Source organism: Acipenser ruthenus, chromosome 4 (genome assembly GCF_902713425.1).
Source record: "Acipenser ruthenus chromosome 4, fAciRut3.2 maternal haplotype, whole genome shotgun sequence".
Taxonomy (NCBI): domain Eukaryota; kingdom Metazoa; phylum Chordata; class Actinopteri; order Acipenseriformes; family Acipenseridae; genus Acipenser; species Acipenser ruthenus.
Window position 1 is genome coordinate 71,590,696 of NC_081192.1, and position 20,693 is coordinate 71,611,388.

Sequence of the window (20,693 nt, forward strand, 5' to 3'; positions counted from 1 at the left end):
TACGTTTTTTGCCGTTCTTGTTTTTTGTAAGAATCATGTGTCTTCCTGTGATTTCTCAAGCAATAAGAGCTGTTGAGTAAAATTCAAACCAGTAGTGCAAGAAATTTGTCAGAGATAAGGTTTACTGTATTATACCATTAGCGTTAAAGCTTTTATCTTGACCGTGGTCACAAGTGTTCTTTCCATATCCTCTGTATTCAGTGGACATTAGACAACTCCCCAAACTTCCATTTCAAACCCTTATAGTACCTGTCCACCACCATCAGTAACAATGTTTTTTCAACACAGGGATTCCCAGGACTGAGGGGAGAACCAGGTTTAAAGGCAAGTGATACAGATAATGTCAAAATAAAACTAGTAGCTTATAGTAGCTTACCTTAATTGACATTGCATCCCTTTTAGTAATATAATTGACAACTATTTTAAAATAATTAAAAGGTTATTTGTGCAACAGTGGATGCTCCACCACTAGCAGTGTTTGTTCCACAAGGATAATCAATACCACTGCTTCTTAGATCATTATAAGGGACACCACTGTACTGTTGAGGCTGAATCCCCTTCTATTCACAGACACTGAAATAGAAATATGACTGGGCACTGTATATTCCTACTGATTTCTTTTTGAAACAGGGTATCAGAGGGTTCCCTGGACTGAAGGGAGATCAAGGGCTTCCAGGTGACAGAGGAAGTGATGTAAGTGTTTTCTGGCCTGGGAGGTTTGGTTTAGGATATTTGGTTTGCTTGTTTACCAGCAGGTTGCTCCACTCCTGATGCAGAGGTAGTACAGACCAAAAAAATAAAGCATTTATGAAATTAAAGGGTTTGTATCTAGATTCTTGTTATAATAAAGTAAACTATGGTAGTTTGTCAGTATGCTCATAATTCTGTATAACTGTGATACCAAAGCTGGTAGTAGAGATGGCTGCTTTTCCCGATGGTCCTGCTGGTCCCAGGAACTGTAGTACTAGTTCAAGAGCTGGCGGTACAGGATGAAGAAACACTCAAATCTGTCCCTTTACTGAATAATTTTGAAGTTAATTATTTGTTGTCTACTGTTGTCTAAATTCATGTATAGTACCTTAATTTCCGTAAACCTATGTTGGGGTTTTATAACAAACCAGTTAGGTATTCAGTAAGAAACCAGTAAATTAGTCTTCCCAGCAAGCTCTCCAGAAGGTACTGAAATTATTAGAAGGTACCTGCCACCAAATGTCATTTTTACACATCTGTTACAGAATTGTCAACAACAGGTTTCTTGTAGTCAGTTTGGCCTGTTCCTGTTATTAGGTGGGTTATTCTGAACATCCAGTTGACTTATATGTTTGTTTATTTGTTTGTTTCTAGAATGATCTACCTGGAAAAGAGGGAGCAAGAGGACCAAAGGGATACCCAGGCCTTCCAGGAGAATATGTAGGTTACATGTTTGTTGGTATCAACACACTTTAATTTCCAAGAAAACCTATTGTTTCTAAAACCAGACTGATGCTGAACTTTCTTTGGTTCTTAAAGGGGTCACCAGGACTGAGTGGACCTCCTGGACCTGATGTAAGTACCATCAAGAGAGTTTGGAAATGTAATTGTCATATGTGTTATTAAATCATTTATAAATCTATCCAATTTACCTACTTCCCTTGACAACCTACTGCTCCCCCATATCTGCCCTTGTAGCTATCCCATGGTGCAACACAAAAGTTGGGGTTTCAGTTGCAAGAGCATTGGAAAAATGTCCCCATGTTTGTTAGCAAGATAGCAGATTAATGCATCCTCTTATTTCTATCGGGTGTCTATTAGTATTTTAATATACTTATGAATTGTTGCATTTTTACTGTAATAACAAACGTTTTTACATCATCTTTCTTGCAGGAGTGTGAAATTCTGGAGATCATTAAAAAACTTTGCTGTAAGTAGATTGCAGTGATTTGGCAGCACAGTAAAACCAGTACAACATTAAAACCACTCTCTGCAATTTCCAATTTCAAAGACAATGTGAAGATCTCCCTTTATTAAGACCAGCTCTCTGTTAAGATCACGTGCTGACAATGTTTACCTTATATTTATGATCTGTTTTATTTAGACCTAAAACACACAGGATTGATGTTGAATAAGTAAGCTTCTGCTCCAATGCAAACTGTGCACTTCTTATTTATTTAAGCCATAACTACAGGGTGCGTTGAGTGTGAAAGGCGGTTTCAAGGATTTTGTCTCAGGAACTGTTGTTTCAAAGTTTGTTTGTTGACTGTATGTGTTAAGTTTAATTAAATATTTTAATACAGTTTAATAACGTCTGTCACTTTCTTTTGCTCCGTTTGCAGCATGCTGTGGTAAGTCCAGTTTTTTTTATTAGGTTTACGGATTCACCTTAATTTTTTTAAGACATTTTATTTTACAATAGTGGTCCCATTTTTTAGTTTTCTAACATGACTTGTTTTTGTTTTTGGCCTCAGAATGTGACTGTGGTCCAGTGAAGCTGCTGTTTGTGCTGGACAGTTCAGAGAGTGTGGGTCTGCAGAACTTCACATTGGAGAAAGAGTTCATTATCCGGGTTATTAACAAGATCACCAAGATTGGCAAAAACAAGGTGGGTGCTAGCAACCAGGCCACAGATATTTCAATATCACACTCATGTTCTTTTTTTTGTCAGACTTGTCTGTAAGCTCTCGGGCAGCTTACAGGCAAGCCCGCAGGCGCCTGGCCAGACTACAGGGGTCGCTGGTGCGCGGTGAGCCGAGGACACCCTGGTCGACCTAACCCTCCCTCCCCCGGGCGACGCTCAGCCAATTGTGCGCCGCCCCCTGGGAGCTCCCGTCCACGGTCGGCTGTGGAATAGCCTTGTAGTAGGTAAATTCCAGTTTAATATGAAATGACTGACACCACTCGGTAGCAGTTCAAGAAGCTTTAATACAATGCGCGCAAGGGAAGAGCAGCAGCGGTTACAGGAACGCACTCTTCTCAACAGAATGTGCTGAATGTGTTGTGCTCAGAACACAACAAGATAACGCACAGTACTCACAACACCACACAATCATTTTTAACCCTTCAGATATCACATCACATATTTCCTGCCTAACATGTCTCAAATATGTTACCTGTTGTTGGAGTACATGTGCTTTCTTTGGATTGCACCTGTATCCATTCTCCTGTAGCACCGCAAGAGTGGCATTTAACAGGAGCTTCGCGTCTGTAAGAGAAGAACTTCACAACAACAGGTCATCAACAAACATTCTGTCATCGTCTTCTTCACCCCCCTTTGCTCCAATCGAGGCCACCGCACGTCACTCCCCTATCTGCGCCTGCAGCCGTCACAACATTCTTATGCATTCACTATAATCTCCTTGCGGTTCTTCCGCCGTTTCAGACTTTCCTGTAATCTACTGCCACTTTCTCAACAAGTTATCTTTAAGTATCGATATGGCCACAAGCATTGCTTCAAATTTTATTAATTCAAAAACTCGTTCTGAGTTGTGTCGTGAGCTTGCAGCTGTGAGATGTGCCTCCAATATCTACTATTAACACTTCTCTGCTGCTGGACAACTGCCCAGGCACCTTATCTGCATATTTGCCTGTTCTCTGGCATCACGCCCAGAATCTTATCTTTTGCTGCTTCTTTGAGCTAAACTTCTAGCTTCCAGTCCTATTGCATCGCTGTTGCGATCCATATTTTATTTTAATTATATCAATTCCTGAACTGAAGCTGGCTTCCGTTCTCAAACTGTGACAGATCTTGTCCCTTTTCACAGTCCGAGCTGCACTCTGCTATTTCGTGAACACAGCTAACATACTCCCACTCTTACTTATGTAAAGTCTAAAATGTTACTTTATCTTTTTGCTTAAGCAAAACCCTAACCCTGACCCAAGCAATTATTAATAAAATTATCATTCTAAACTGCCTTTTTACCACTATAATTCTCTAATATGACACAGAGAAAATGGAACGTTACTCTACTTTGTGGGTTTTATTAATGATTTGTTTTCCTTTGCGCCTTAAATTTACATGTTTGTTGGCGCGCTCATGGACTTTAACTCAGGTTTTATGCCAATACCCTCCTCCGTCCCACTTTTGTGATGGTTTGTGTAACAGGTTTTACCTAGTAACAGGTTATCCTAACTCACAAATAGGCCAACATGTAATAGCCAGCAGACAAACATATATTACATACATATGTAACACCCAGTTCAGAGACTGTTGTTATGTGAAATATGACTATAGTCTTACGTGTATGGTATAATCTTCACAACCATACAGCTTGTTGGCACGGCCGGCCACAAACACAACACAACATAAACACAATACAACTGTCCTTTTAAAAGACACACACAAGTATCTCAGTCACCAAAATATTTTTAATATTCTCATCTAGATCCCTTAGTTTGTTTCAGGTTTAGTCTGTCTCACCACACCCTGACTTATACTACAGTTGCAATATCTGCAGTTCATCACTGCACCATCGATAATCACGTGTCATTTACGATTTATTACTGTTTCAGTTATCACATCAGTCTAGTTATCATCTCCAAATATGCTCAGCTTTGCCAACTCCATCCCTATCCCTGTGTCCCAGCTTGCCACAATTCAAACACTTGCACTTACTTTCTTCACATACCCTTTTCCTTCTTTATTCTCCTTTCTCTGATTTTCAACCATTCCTCCCCAGGCCATTACTGCATCATACGTGGTCCCGGGATTAACTCCCAGTTCAATCGACCTGCAGATGTGGACCGAGGCCACTTATTAACACTTGCACAAACACCTGATCCTGCTCTTTGGGATCCTCTGACCCCAAGTAGTCCCTGTACGCTTCCCATTACCTCACATAATCCTGCACTGACTCGCTCTCTCTCTGTCTCTCTCCCATTAAGAGGGGACAGTCGATACGTGCACCCTCGGTGGCGTTCTCCACAGCCACCTTTAGGTGTGCGAGTTTGTCAGCCACAGCATTATCAGCAAGCTAGCCCCTCATGCTCCTCATCTCCATACAAATCCCAATCATCCTCGATATAGAGCGGCTTCCCGCTCCAGTCCATCCCAATCTATATCACCACCATTACTTTGCAATGCACCACCCTTACCTAATCCTGCGACTGCACATACTTTCCTTGTTACCTTTTTTGCCTTCGTCATGAAACACTGCACAAATGTCAATTGCTCCTTAAGCAAAGCATTCTCCTGCTGACACACTTTCACCTTATCCAATGCCGTAGTCAGTGCTCCCTGCACCTGGGACAGCACACTACACATAATCTCAATCCCTTTCGCAGTACAATATTTGTCCTGCTTCGTCTACCATTCTCGGTGCTGTACTGGGGTCAACATGGGATCCCAGCCTTCATCCAACATTGACTTCTGCCATTTACTATGTTTTGTTAACACATAAACAATAACCTCAGCCATGTTTATTCACTGTATTTCGGTGCCCTCCACACCCGGTCTCTACAGTCCTACCGCTGCCTCGGGTTCGCCCGAATGAAACTTTACTATTGCAATCTTATTCCGATAACTGCAACAGTCCCGGTCTCCACAGTCCTATTCCGCTGACTGTATGACCAACCTTGGCGGTGCAGATGCAACTACCCTGAGTAAACTTCAACTACTGCAGCCCTGTTCTGCTGGCTACAACACCGGTCACTTAACCCTATTCTGATGACTACAGTGCCGTGACCTTGGGTTCGCCCGAGTGAAACAACAGTACGTACTATTCAACCACCACCTCAAGACCCCTGCTCACGGGTGCACACCAGTCATTACGCGTTTAACCTATTAGTTGTTCTTTTATTGCACCTTATGCAGTTTTTTCAGTCAAGTCTGCTAGCGGCTTAACCACTAACTATGGAAGGTGGTTTTCAATAAAATACTCACCCTGCTTAGCAGGCCAGTACCAGACAAGAAAGAATATATACTGCGGTGAATCCCATCCTCGTCGCCAAGTTCTGTAGTCGGTAAAATCCTGTTTAATATGAAATGACTGATGACTCCACTCGGTAGCAGTTCAAGAAGCTTTAATACAATGCGCGCAAGGGAAGAGCAGCAGCGGTCACTGGAACACACTCTCTCTTGATTACTATGAGACTGTGTGGTCCAGTGGTTAAAGAAAAGGGCTTGTAACCAGGAGGTCCCTGGTTCAAATCCCACCTCAGCCACTGACTCATTGTGTGACCCTGAGCAAGTCACTTAACCTCCTTGTGCTCCGTCTTTCGGGTGAGACGTAGTTGTAAGTGACTCTGCAGCTGATGCATAGTTCACACACCCTAGTCTCTGTAAGTCGCCTTGGATAAAGGCGTCTGCTAAATAAACAAATAATAATAAATAATAATTGACAAGGTAGCACAATATTTATACTTGATTATCATAGCAACAAATAGGCAAATTAACATGTCATGATTATAGAACTTTCTCAAAGATGAAGACTCCCTTATAAGGCGTTGTTTTTAACCAAGCAGCTTTGCCTCAAACTAGACATAACAGCATTCTAACTATCTTTTGAGAAACACATCTTCAGCAGTTCTCACCAGAATGTTCTGAATGTGCTGTGCTCAGAACACAACATGATAACGCACAGTACTCACAACACCACACAATCGTTTTTAACCCTCGAACCGGTGACGTCCAGGCTATAGGGCGCATCCTGCACTCCACGCGGAGCTCCTTTATCGGATGCGCCACTCGGGAGCCCCAGACTTACATTTTTTACATCCTGAAAAGCCACAAAAGGGGTCTTTGCCCTTTTTTAACAGCAGAGATTTTAATGCAGTTTGTTGATCTCTGTGAAATGTCTTAATGGCATCATTTATAGAGCCCAGTATCAAAAGGGCCAACTATGTCCTAAATTACAAGCAATAATTATGGGGGAAGGCTATCTAGACCAGGGGCCTTGCCTTTTTGCATTGACTTAATAGCATTTTTAAGTTCAGCCTGCAGTTTGGGCAAATCTAAGACATTTTTGCAAGAGTCACGGTCAATATGTATTTCAGATTTATAAAGATTGTAATAAAATACCTGGAACGTCCTATTTACCACATCTGGTTTTGTAACCACAACACATTCCTCTGTTTTGATCGCATTAATTGAGGCAGGGAGTCATTGTGCTTTCATTTCAAGGCTAATAGTCTATTTGGTCTCTACCCCTGAAAATAATATTTTTGTTTAGTGTGGTGCATACTACATTCAGCTCTAGTTTAAGACAAAGCATTGAATTCATGCTTTATTGCACTCAGTTCATTTTCTCTAGAAAATTCTGCCTTCTGAGCCCTTTATTACTCCAATATTTGCCTTTCTATACATGTATTCCGAGTGGAGTTTAAATATGAGAAGGCAGAAACATTTAGTAAACCCCCGCAACGTCTCTGGTTCTCAGAGAAGTCAGAATGAATTAATGAATTTCTGAAATTCCACTGAATTGAAAGGCTGCCTAGTGTCACACAAAGTTTTGTTTATGTGAGTCAAATTATAGAGCACAGGGACTGGTCCGATAGAACAATTGGAAAGATGTTGGTTTTCATCACGGAATTAATGAGCCCTGGCAATACAAAAATGTAATCAATTTGAGAATAAGACTTGTGTCTGGCAGAAGAAAATGTAAACTCACTGGCATTGTTGTTTCTCAGGCGTTACACATCTACTCGTTTAAATCCTTTATAAACTTACACAGGGGGCCCGGGATGAATGAAGTGTTGCAGATTCTGAAATAGACATATCCAAATTGGGGCTGATTACTGCAGTGAAATCACCTCCTAATATACATGAGTATTCTGAAAAACCAAACATAGTGTCAGCAATCCCTGATAAAAAAAAAATAAAAAAAATGTGTGCCATATTCGTATAGGGGCATAAACAAATTCAAAAACAAGTTTTCGGTGTGCAACATCAAGGGCATGGCACACAAACATTCCACTTACACTGATAGTCTTCAAGAACAAGTCCAGATGTTGTAGAAAAGTACATTTCCCTGAAAAGAAAAAATTATAAGCTGCGCAGTACATGTTATCAAAAAAAAAAAAAGTTCAACAGCAGATCCTTCTGCTGCCCCAAGGTAGGATGCACCACTTGTCCATTGTATCAGGCCGTTGTACCTATTGAAAGCTTTTAGCATGTGGAAACAAGATCAAGTTATAACACAAATACATTATGCAGTTAGTTAAGTACTTTATACTGCTATTGCACCAAATAATTTGCATTAATACAAACATTATTATGCATTGTTAAGAACAGCAATGCCACATTTGTACAAATTAGAGATTTCTATGTCCTAGAAGGTTGCACCACTGGAACACAGCATACAAAACCTTGCATAAAGGAATGGCGAGACTGCAAACATGCATTTAGGCATACAACTGCAGTTACACACATCAATGCAATCCATTTATGTACATTTATTTTTTTCCTTGTTTTGTTCCCCTTTTTATGGCAAGCCTCAAGCATAAAACTCATAATAACAGTTCTTTAAGTAGAACTCATTTCTGAATGTCACATGGAGTAATGTATTAAATCCAAAACCAATACATTCAACTTTGGATTCACATTCAGGCTTCCCACTTGACATTCCAAAAGTTATTTCATCATTTTACCCAATCACCATATCTGTTTGGTGTGTTTCTGTTTCTCTTAGGTCTCTTTTGCACAAACAGTTGGCTCTCACTATTTTTTTCTTTACTCACTGACCCAAGGGATGGTGATTTCTTTGATATACTATTAGGAGGCACCATACTACCCCTACTAGCCTGACCTCTGGGAGGTCTCTTTGGAGTCTGTGGAAGGCTCCCAGGTTCTCCATTCTCTCTCAGTGACACCCCTGGTGGGTCAAACAGAGCAGAAAGGTTCAGATCAGTGCCAAATGGGTCTGGATCAAGTACTGGTGGTGGAACCTCGACCGGGCTCCATGCCTCAGCATCTCTGAACACCCATGCATTATCCAGTGGTGTTCAAGCCTTATAAGGTTTGAGCTTGTCATGATGCACAACCTTTGCTTTAGCCTTGGGAGTCTTTTTAATGCGGTACACAAGGTCGTCTAAGTAACCCAGTACAGAATACGCCCCATCATAAGCTGGCAGGAATTTGCGACAGTGTCACCTATTTGGTACTGAAACTGATGGGCTCTCGTCATTTCTCTGGCTCACTCTGAAGCTTGGACGGGGACCTCTCGAGCTATCCAGTGTGCTTGTTCCATTTGCTCCCGTAGCTGTATAACATACTCAGGTTCAGTCATGGAAGACTCATCATCTGGTGGGTGATCTGCCACCAAATCAATGGGCTCTGTGATTTCACGTCCTGGGAACATCATGTTAGGTGTCATGCCCGTAGAGCTGTGTTTGGTGGCACGATAGGCTAGTAAGGCAAAAGGAATCATGATATCCCAGTCCCAGTGGCAGCGTTCAGCTGCAGTGGCCAGGAACTTCTGCAGGGTGGCGTTAAATCGTTACACTTGGCTGTTGGATTGGGGTCGAAAGGTCGTGGTTCGCATTTTCACAATTATCAGTACACACATACTCTGAAAAACATTAGACTCGAAATTATAGCCTTGGTCACTGCAGTGTAGAAGGTGTGCCATACCTGCTTACCCACTCATAGGCCAGAGTGTCAGCAACAGTTACAGCTCCGACATCGGGAAGGGGATATGCCTCCACCCACTTCGTAAAATAATCTTGCACCACTAATATGTAGCGGTTGTATTTATCCGTCTCATTAAGTGGGCCCATTAAGTCCATGGCAATTCTTTCCATTGGAGATCCAACTCGAACACCCCCCATTGGTGCTTGTGGAGTTTTAGGAGGCCTAGCTCTGGCTGCACAGCTGGCACAGGTCTGACGCCATATGTGATGTCTTCACGCATCTTGTACCAGTAGTATCGGTCTGTGGGGGATATGGTGATAGTAATTATTCTCAAAACAATTGCCGCATTTATTATAATGCATAAACCCGTTCTCAATATCTCAATAGTTAAAGCACTCCTCTTCAGTTACTGGCACAGTTCATGGCTTCTATAACCTCACAGGGACTTTTCTTTGGGCATACTGGGTGTGTCGACCAAGACTTGGGCTACCAACAAGCCCTCTGGTAGGACTCAAAATAGCTTGACCGACTAGTGGGCTGCGATAATGGGCATTACCAGGTACTATGCATTCTCGCTCTGATTGCTGTTCGCGCAATGCAAACTACATGAGCCCTAGGTTTATAGCTAGGAGCACCATTTCACCAAACAATTATTTTCTGGGACCCAGAATCCAAGTGTGCCCTAGACTGTTCCAAAAACTGGAGTCATAATACTGCTTCAGTACTCTACCAGGAAATTGACACTTCCAACCTGAATAGGGAGGTTTACTTCCCCCACCACTACAACCCTGGCATTACTGACTGTTCAAGGGGAGGCTGAAGGTCAGTGGGTATACTGTAGTAACATTGGAGAGGCAGAATGTGCACCGCTGTCAAAAAGAGCACAACTTCCATCTCATAAATAAGAATGTGAATGCACATTTCAGGCCCTTGTCCTTTAACTATGAGGATAGTATCACTTGGCCTAGAATTTTGGGCACTTTCACCCCATGCTGTGAATTACTGTGCTGTTTGCCTCCTTGGTGAAAGGCATTCACGATACTTATGCCCCATCCCAGATCAGCTGTGGCAGATTATCTCAGTCCAGCCCTTATTCTTTACAGTGATATTTTTATTTAGGTTTTTTGCATTCTTATTCTCAGACAGATATTATAAAGACAAAGATGTGGGTGTTTTTACAATCCAGCAAGGCCCTTAAATCAGTTATCACTGTCTATTGTTTCTCTATCAGAAAAGTCTGTTATGCTTCTTTTCCACTGTACAACCGAGCCACGCCAGGGCCATACTGAGCCCTCATGGTGCGGTTAAGGAGAGCCTGGGTTGTTTTTCCAGTGCAGAGTCGAGCCGTGCTACTGACGTCATACATAACGAAAGACAGTTGTTGTTAATTATTGTTATTAAATAACTCAGTTTTGCCAAAAGACGTGCAAACAAATGATGTTCAAAAATTAAGACCAACGGCCGTATCTTGTATCGCTATATTTTGTAAATATACTTAGGAATTTCTTTATAATCCACACGTTACTCATTCCACTTCCGAAAACCATTCGCTTGTAGCTCCACTGATCAGATCTGGGTTTTTTGTGCACAATGGAACCCGCTGCTCCAATCAAACAATACCTAAGTTGTACAGCCATAGTTCGTTCTGACCAGTAATTGGCCTCCGCACAATATTTAAAGTGGCAGAGTAAATCTCTCCACAATCCAGTGCCATCAGATTGACCAGGCTGAAGAGTAGGAATTCTCTCCTTGTGTGTCAAACATTCACTATTGCTACTACTTGGCAATGTATCATAATGAACCTGTCTGTATTGCTTATAGTGCGTGATCGTGACCTTGGGTAGTCACAGAAGGACTCTTCAAAACAACGCTGGCCTGCACCCTGCCCTGCTCCAACTGGCTGCAGATACATCGGGCCATGGCTATTGCTGGCTACAAAATCTCTTTCAGTAGGGTGCTGACAGCCTGGCGTAAAGGGTGTTTATTTTTTTTAGGCACAAAAGGTGACAATGTCCTGGTCACGTAGTGGTGTTGATCTGTGGTACAGAATAATAAGCGAACGGGTTCACAGTATGTACATTAGTGTTAACTGTCTTGGTCTGAACATTTGCAGTGTATTCATTATTTACAGCAGAACTTTCTTCACCAGGCATCAAAGGGTTAAGTCCTGATGCAATGCCAGAATCAACAAATTTACTGCTAAATGGGTTCAAACTGCTGCAGAAAAAATCTCAGGGCACACAGACAGAACTACTTGCGCAGTGTTCGGAGAAAGAAAAGAATTAGGGTAGATGTACTAAAGTGTTGCGCCTGTTGCAAAAGTCACAAACCAGTTGCAAACTAGTCAGAAATCTTGGGTGAAATGTACTAAACAAGCGCAATGCTGTTTGCAACTTTTTAGGGAATGCTTTGCGGCAGCAGTTTCTGTTTGTGGTTGAAGCGTAGATGAATATGTAATTATGGGCGTTCCTGAATAAATTTGCAAAAAGGCGGTGGAGATCAGGGTTCTCAAATATTATAATGAGATGTACGAAAGCTGTAGGCAATTGTGACACTTACAATTGCATCAGTTTATTAAGAACTTTTGAAAGCATGTTTTAAACGGTCACAATTGTTGCTGGCATTTCCCACTCCACTTTTTTTCATGTGTTGCCAGTTGTGGTCAATGCATTTTTGAGGCGAACAGCCGAATACCTTTTTTTCCCTAAAAGCCGGGTGTACTTGCAAACCTTGAAAACAAATTTCTGTGACATTTCTGTCTTCCCCAACGTGTTGGGAGCAGTAGACTGCACACATGTGCCATTAACCCCTCCAGCGCATTCTGCTATTAATGTGCAGGTGGTTTGTAATTATGCACAATTTGGTACTGCACCACTGACTAACTTAAATAAAAACGGACAGTGTACATTTGGTTTATAGGCTACTAATGATAATACGAATTAGTGGTACACCCACCCCTCGTTATATCACCCCTCGCTGTACTGCGGATTCGGATATATTGCAGTCCTGGAGTTGGCTCCCCATTTTCACAGTCTAACTGCGCATGCCTTAGCTGCAATATACATAGGCAGTTTCTCTTAGAATTACTGTTTGTTTTATTTTGTACTGCACACCACAAACAAAAATATACAAAACAATTAAAAACAAAGCATGAATATTGTACTGTTATCATATACACACGCATTGCACAATAACACAAAGCAAATTAAATATGTCCTTGCTGAAGCAGTTTTTATTTTAGCCAACGAGGTGTTCACTTGTGGCAGCAGCAATGTACTAGCAAAGGTCACAGGGCAGTGACGTCAGCTCCCTAACAACAAGTCTCCTATGTTGGGAAAGGGATTCTTTCAGTGCAGTGAGTTTGTGCATTTGAGAAAGGAGAGGAAGACTCATGAAATTAATTGGAGACTTCAGTTGATGAGAAGCAATTACCCTCCACAGTATGAATTAAAACGGTGTGCTGCTTTTTATACGAAAAATGAGAAAAAGCGGGTTGCGTAGAGGATTTATATTGGACCCAGACACCCCTGATAAAACGAGGGAGTGGTTGTACAGTATTTGTTATTAGCCTATTTGTTTTTCTGTGGGTCTCTCGTTATATCGCGGCCCTCGATATATAGCGTATTTATACTGGGCTCCGACACCCGCGATATATCGAGTGGGTGGTGTATAATGCAAAATTTGTTGCTGGTCCTTTTGAAATTTGTATTAACGAGGATTGACTGTCCTCCTGTAAGTATCATAACTTGTCAATGCGGCACCATGATCACTATGATAGGGCAGCAGTGTGGAGTAGTGGTTAGGGCTCTGGACTCTTGACCGGAGGGTCGTGGGTCCAATCCCAGGAGGGGGTACACTGCTGCTGTACCCTTGAGCAAGGTACTTTGCCTAGATTGCTCCAGTAAAAACCCAACTGTATAAATGGGTAATTGTATGTAAAAATAATGTGATATCTTGTAACAATTGTAAGTTGCCCTGGACAAGGGCGTCTAATAAGAAATAAATAATAATAATGATCTATTAATTGTCTAGGCTGCCACATTAATAATAATAATAATTAAAAAAAAATGCTAAAATCATTTAGTTTCAATTTAAAATAATCTTTTATTCACATTGTAAACCAATGTGTACAATGCAGCAGCATGATTTATTTTGTGTTACCATACCGGTAGACTACAGGCTAAAGTAAAAAGAATGTGTGCTAGGTGTTCATTTGCGTGCATTCCAGTCAAAAGGTCATGTGGTCATGTTTGCTTATCGAAATAACTATACAGTAAGCTGGATATGGCTGCAGGCGGAAGCATAATTTTTTTTTAATTGATGTTTAAATGGAATTGAAGTGTTTCAGTTTTGAAATGTAACTTTAATACTGCATTTCTAGAGTGACCAGGGCTCACGGGTTGGTGTGGTCCAGTACAGCCATGAAAGCACACTAGAGCTTGTTTCCATGGACGACCCCAAAATCACCAGCCTGGCTCAGCTGAAGAGGTGAGAGTCCAAAGTGCAAGTTACAAACCGAACATAACAACACACAATGCGCAGAATCAGACCCACTGTGCATAAGGCAAACCTGTTCATATTTGTCACATTGAAGATTGATTAACCCAGCAAAAGTCTTAAACAGTTTCATGAATATCAAACTTGGCCTACAGTCAGGTCTAATGATATTAAAACATGCTTTCTTGTTCACTATGATTTCAGTGCTGTAAAGAATATGCGCTGGATTGCCGGAGGAACCTACACAGGTGAAGCACTGGATTTTGCCAAGCAATCCTTCGGCACGTCACAGCTGACTAACAAAGTGGCCATAGTGCTGACTGATGGCAGGTCAGACACTAGAGACAGCAAGCCGCTGTCTTCTCTTTGTACAGTGCCCAACATAAGAGTGAGTATTACTTGGGGAAGGTAGGGTAACAGAGGCTTCCACACTTCCAGGAGCAGCTACAAATAAACCTATCCCTAATCAATGAATGATTGTGTACATGAAACAATAAAATCACCTTATTCCCTTCAGGTGATTGGCATTGGCATTGGGGACATATTCCGGAGAGCACCTTACACAAAAATGCTGCAGGAGATCACATGCCAAACAACCAGTAAACCAGGAGCATATCTGAAGATCACAGACCATACCCAGCTTCTGGAAGAGTCCTTTTTTGAAAATCTCACCAACTACATTTGCCAAGGTATTACAAATAGTACGGTACATAAAATATAAGCCTATCTATCTATCTATCTACAGTACATACATCTTTTGTTAAAGGAGAAAAACACCTGTTAGTTACATAAATGGAACCAAATACTTTAGTTAAATTCAACTGGCCCTATTCACAGAGTTATTTAAATGTTTTTTTTTTTTTTCACTGGTACTGGGTAACACAGTGACATGACAGGAAAGTGCAGCACAGAAAAGGTTAATGTTGAAAGTTTGCAGAATTTCTATGCACAGAATACTAATATAGTTAATATGGTGTTCAGAAAGGTTTTGTGCAAGTAGGATTATCAGCCCATTCATTTGTATTCCTTTTTCACACCAATTAACACTTAGCAGGCAGGATGGTTTCGCAGCTAGAGCAAGCAGCTTCGAGCTGTCATATCCTGGATTCATATCCCAACCCAGGATCCCTGGATGTAAAAATTAAAGGCACTATGTCACACAATCATGTTTAGTTTTAAATTAATCAATGTCCGTTTTACTTTTTTTTTTCTTAACTTTGCTGTCTGTGCACTCCGCTTTGTCATAAAGTTTGCTGACAGTCCATTTTATTTAAGTCTCTTTTCTCACTTAGATGTATTTGTGTATCTGAATTAAACAGTTCTAAAATATGCTTGCCAATTTAGCTTCACACTTCTTTTGATAATCAGATACAGTATATATTTTATGCACCAGAGTCTGCTCTCTTACCTTCATGGAATGGCCTTGAAGTGATTCATGTTTGTTTGTGATTTCAGATAAAAAGTGCCCAGATTTTACCTGTCGAAGTGAGTACCTTTATTTACAGCACGTATATAGGTCTGTGTATAAGAATTATCTATAATTAGTGAATTTTATATTTTCAGCATTACCATGTCTTTTTTCTTTTCTTTGCTTGTGTAAATGTGCTTTAACTTGGTAATCATAGTAAAGTGTAGTTAGGCATGGTAGATGACAGAAAAGCATAGCAATTTTCACAGAAACATGGTAAATTATAGTTAAGCATGGTAGTGCACCAGGGACACCAAGATCAATTGTTCTCTTTTTTAATGTATTTATTTTGTTGTTTTATTTACAGCTGAATTTAAAGAGGCAACAGACATTGCCTTTATGTTGGACGGATCCACTAGTGTGGGAAAGAAGAACTTCGAGAGAACAAAGGGCTTTGTTGAGCAAGTGGCTAGGAAGCTGCTCTCCAAGGACTTTGACCAAAGGAGATTCCTGCGACTGTCCATTATGCAGTACAGTGGCACCAGCCAGCAGAAGGTGGAGGTACCCTTCACTAACAGGCTTGAGGATGTGCTAGGGCGCATCCAAGCCATGACTTACATCGACCAAGCCACAGATCTGCCGGCTGCCTTGAGGTTCCTGGGGGAAGTGTTCAAACGTGAGGGCCGATCCAATGCTCAGAAGAAGGTTGTGATCTTCTCAGATGGACGGTCTGTGTCGGCAGTCAGATCACGCATCCCTGAACAAGCAGATGCTGCTAAAAAGCAAAACCTGGACTTGTTCGCTGTTACTGTTGGTGACCATTTTGATGAAACCGGCATATGCCAGCTGGTCACCGGCCAGGTCAATAACTTCAACTATACATATGTCGACCAAAGGGTTTTCCGGGTCCCGCAATACATGGATCTGACTAAAAACGTTGTGATGCAAAGCCTGGTTAGAAAACTGTCAACTTCTTAATATCACTGAGGTTAAGAGTACCTCTGTTTTGCTAGTTTTCTGCTCTAGCATAATTTTATTTAGGACGAAATTAGGAACCAACAGTACTCGGATTTGTATTTTTTTACGCAGGATGGTATTTCTGGTTGTATTTTTCTGATGGTGATTAGTTGCAATGTAAATGTTAATATCTCCTTGTGACAGGATGACAGAGGTTGAGACTCAGAGACAGTGTGAAAGTTCAAAAATAAAGCTTTTAATATACAAAAATGCAAAATAAACCAGCACGAGGGCCAAACAAAAAGGTTTTAAAAACACAGACAATAAGAACAAAACAAATCTTAAAAAATAAGGTTTCCAGGCTGGGCTTTGCCTTCTCTGGATTCAAAAATGAACCCAAAAAAACCCCACTCTTACTTCCTCAGCTACTCTCCTCTTTCTAGAACTCTCCCCCCTAATGGGAGGCTGAGGCCTCCTTTTATGCCAGGTGGCTGAGTGTTAATTGAATAATTAATTGATTGCTCCCACCTGACACAATCAACCTGGGCAGGGAGGAGAATTTAACCCCACCCCTGCCAGTATTTACAAGGGCAGATCCCTGCTCTGCCACACTGCACCTTTTTGGTACAGGGCTCTTAGAAAGAGGTCTTATTATTTGGCTTGATGTTGACTGTATCCTGCAGAAATGTTTAAAAAAAACCCACATAAAATCATATGATGGAGCCTAAGAAACCAAAACGTTTGTAGTATTTTGTCACAGAAAAAGACAGTAGGCATCAAATGCGAGTATATAGTTTAAGTTGTATAGTTGTTAATGCCTCCCTGTCTCTGTCAGAAAAAGATGTCATTACAACTTTTATATTGTGGTTATGATAAATTCAAGCTAATAAATGAATTTCGTAAATCTTCTTTTGCATGCCGTGTTATTTATTCACTATGCTTGTTTCATTCTTGCTTTTAAAGAAAATACTTTATCACAAGAAAACTGGTCCTCTTTGAGATTCAAATTTACTAGAAGAAAAAAATGAATTAGGCCACCTGGAGTAATTTGAATAAGTATAGGTGTGTAACTTAACTAATAGGAGAGACTTGATGGTAAAAACTGACAGCGTGGCTGTCAATTTTATTCACAAGTATAACAGCCTCCACCCTGTTATACTTGTGAATAAGTCATCAAACCTAAGATCCTTTCATACCAGTTAAACCTCATCATCTTGTTGTCTTGTTTTCCAATGTGCCAAATGATTCCTTTTCTGATAATGACATTTATGCCATCTCATACCAATCATACAAACATACATTTATATCATCATCTTGTTGTCACCACAGTGCGATCTTTGAACAATACATATTCATATACATGTTGTTATTTCACTGTCACACAGCTGGCTGAGTGGTGATGTCAGAACCAGGAAATGAATAACACAGACAGGACGGATGAAATGGTAAATGCGCTTGCTTGCGCCGATTTATTGTAAATAAAAGGTTTGAACAAAACACAACACAGGACACGGCACTTGAGGCCAAAATAAATAGACAAACAAAACGAACAGACACTAACAAACAGGGACGAACACTGAACAAACACGTACCGTGCTGGTCCTCCAGCACCACGTAGCAATTGCTAATCTTTCTCTCCTCACTCTCCCGTTCCTTCGCCCTGAACACACAACCCCGAGTGAGTAAAACGTGCATCTATATATACTGTTGTGCCAGGATTCAATTACTAATTAATTATTCACTTGAATCCTAGCACGTGAACCAATTATGTGCAATCCCGTGCTCACATATTACATACTTTAAATGCACGTGAAGTGAAGTGCAATCCCTGTACCTAAATACAATTATACATTATAAAAAAAACACTCCTGCTCATTATCCACATTATATCCCATGTACCAACTACAATACACCAACATTAACACACGCAACATACAACACAAAAATACACACAGGGGTGGGGCACATTGCCACATTCACCTACTCAATATGGAAATTATTTACAAAATGAGTTACCTACAAAATGCTGTGTTACTGTTTTTATGCTATGTGGAATGACACACAGAGTTTTGAAATAAAAATTAAACACATTTTATTTACACAAAAACAATAAAAACTGGTTGCAAAACTAAAGGCGTACTGTCTCTTTAAATATATACTCAAGCCCTGGGAGGTGGAAGCCAGCATATGTAGAGAGGTATGGTTAGACAGTCTTGCAGTTTGTTTGCAGCACACCGTATCCCTGCAGCTGCCTGGGTATTGCTCTTGGTCTTCTGAAGCAGAGTTACCTTGTTACTCCGCAGGAGATACAGCAGGAGTGTCTCATGGCACTGTGAACATGTGTTGGTCTCGCTTCTCTGGTCCCAGGAACACTGTCCTGACCCGTGGAGAAGCTGCCCCTTTTGTACACCTTGGCTCCGCCCTTACCTGATTACCTGGGCTGGGAACTAGGTGTATCTTGTTACCATTACCATTATAGGAAGGATAACACTGGGATACCATTAGAATACCAGTATTACCCCAATTAAACTTTAGCAGAAGCATTAGCATACTGCAGCATCACTAGCAATAGAAACATAACGAACGACTGTCCGTGTGGAAAGGTACCATCTTTTCATACACAACCACTGCATTGCGACTAAAGAAAATTGTATGAAGTATGCAATTAATAGATAGGTAAAAAATAATAATAATACAAATCATCTTTCAGATATGAAATGTTGGACTAGTACATTTACCAAAATGCAAACTGCACATGGAACAAACATTTGGGCAGATGTTATTTAATACACATTTCTGTTGGATTATTTTTTATCTGTTTATAAGAAGCATACCAGACCTGTGTAATTCAGAGAACAGAGCAAATCAGTATCAGACAGGGGCCAACTAAGGGAACCAGGCTGCTGAATCATCTCTTATAAATAGCAATTCACTGTAACAGTATTGATGATTGCTTTCAGTTTAAATTTAAGTAATAAAATGTACTTGCCATTTGTTCTACTTATTTATTATTTTATTTTTTTTAACTTGTTGGCCTTGTTTGTGTACCTTGGATATCACGGACAATAAGATCAGGGACTCAGTGGGGTTTCCCTACTAGTAAATCTTTAATATACAATAAAATAATTAAAATACATGCTTGCAGGTTATATACAATATTAATTAATAGTCTACGGCATTTGTACAAATATAATAAATTAGCATGTTTCTGTTTTAACATAAATTGTACTGCAGGTCACTTCCCCAGGACGTGGTAGTCACTCTCTATCGCTGGACACACCAGACATTGGGTGGATATGAAACAGACAAGCAGATTTGCCGGACCTCTTTTTTACAGTAAACTTGTTGGCTTTTTGGGAAAGAGGGAATTATATTAATGAACTGAAAACAAAAACCTTATTAACACATGGGCTGAAGAAAGAAAAACATTTCGTTGTTTTGGCCTTTACTTTTAATGAATGGGAATAAGGGGACTGTGAATTTTAGTAAAAATAAAAAATAAAAAACCAAATGAAACAAAACAAACAAAAAAAGGGGGCAGGGTCCCTCGGTTCTAGAAAGCACGGGCCCAGTCCGTGTTTCATACCCACACGCCGACAATTCGCATGTATTGGACATTACAACACAAGTGCAACGAGGCACTACTGTTGAAATGGTTTAAACATTTGTACCTGGGCCTTTCAATTGTTTCATGCCTATTGACCATTAAAAGGCTAGCTGCTCTAACCCAGCAAACAGAGCAAGGATTACGCAAATACCAGCACGTCCCTCCTGCAGTCAGCTCTTCACAGTAATACTCCGCCCCTTCGAAACCCGGAAGTGAATTGGTTCTGTTTGCTTGATCAAAGTTTTCAATATAAAGACGACGGAGGAGGAAGGGGAATTTGCAGTGTGGCAGCGCTACAATTTGTTAAATTACACATATCTGACAAATTAACGCGACTGTCATTACAGCTGCCGAAAGACGCTTTTTTTTATCACGGTGGATGGATTTTTTTTTTTCTTTAAGGGGGGGCGTATTAAAATTCAGTAAGGAACTGACAGCAAGAAGCTGGTTTAATAGCTGTTGTTTCATGAGCTGGACACATATGAGTGAATAGAGTATCCTGCATGGTGTAGTCGACTTCACTGGTGATACAATACATTCACGTGTCATTTGTTTATCTGTCATTAAGTCAGAACTATGGATTCCTCGGCTTTGGAGTTGGATGCAGTAAAATTCGCTAAATCTGCCGTTTTGAATGACCAAAAGGGGAAATACAATGAAGCTGTTTTTTATTATAAGGTATG

At 40.7% G+C, this 20,693-nt stretch overlaps 2 protein-coding genes across 3 annotated transcripts in view; both read left to right on the forward strand.

The window, feature by feature from the left end:
* The window catches only part of LOC117400641 (collagen alpha-1(VI) chain-like), a 45,348-nt gene extending 28,037 nt beyond the window's left edge, over nt 1-17,311 (forward strand). The window contains exons 25-36 of the mRNA XM_059022721.1: nt 289-324; nt 631-693; nt 1,345-1,410; nt 1,510-1,545; nt 1,864-1,900; nt 2,313-2,321; nt 2,445-2,578; nt 13,923-14,029; nt 14,243-14,426; nt 14,556-14,727; nt 15,494-15,523; nt 15,814-17,311. Of these exons, the coding sequence (XP_058878704.1) occupies nt 289-324; nt 631-693; nt 1,345-1,410; nt 1,510-1,545; nt 1,864-1,900; nt 2,313-2,321; nt 2,445-2,578; nt 13,923-14,029; nt 14,243-14,426; nt 14,556-14,727; nt 15,494-15,523; nt 15,814-16,424 (1,485 nt within the window). The 3' untranslated portion in view covers nt 16,425-17,311. The remainder of the gene's footprint in view (nt 1-288; nt 325-630; nt 694-1,344; nt 1,411-1,509; nt 1,546-1,863; nt 1,901-2,312; nt 2,322-2,444; nt 2,579-13,922; nt 14,030-14,242; nt 14,427-14,555; nt 14,728-15,493; nt 15,524-15,813) is intronic.
* A 2,839-nt stretch (nt 17,312-20,150) lies between these two features.
* Nucleotides 20,151-20,693, forward strand: part of LOC117399245 (calpain-7) — a 39,779-nt gene continuing 39,236 nt past the window's right edge. Inside the window, exon 1 of one of the 2 annotated variants that reach the window (XM_033998310.3) lies at nt 20,151-20,688. In XM_033998310.3, the coding sequence (XP_033854201.1) occupies nt 20,587-20,688 (102 nt within the window). In that variant the 5' untranslated portion in view covers nt 20,151-20,586. The remainder of the gene's footprint in view (nt 20,689-20,693) is intronic. The other variant, XM_033998309.3, reaches the window with a different exon arrangement.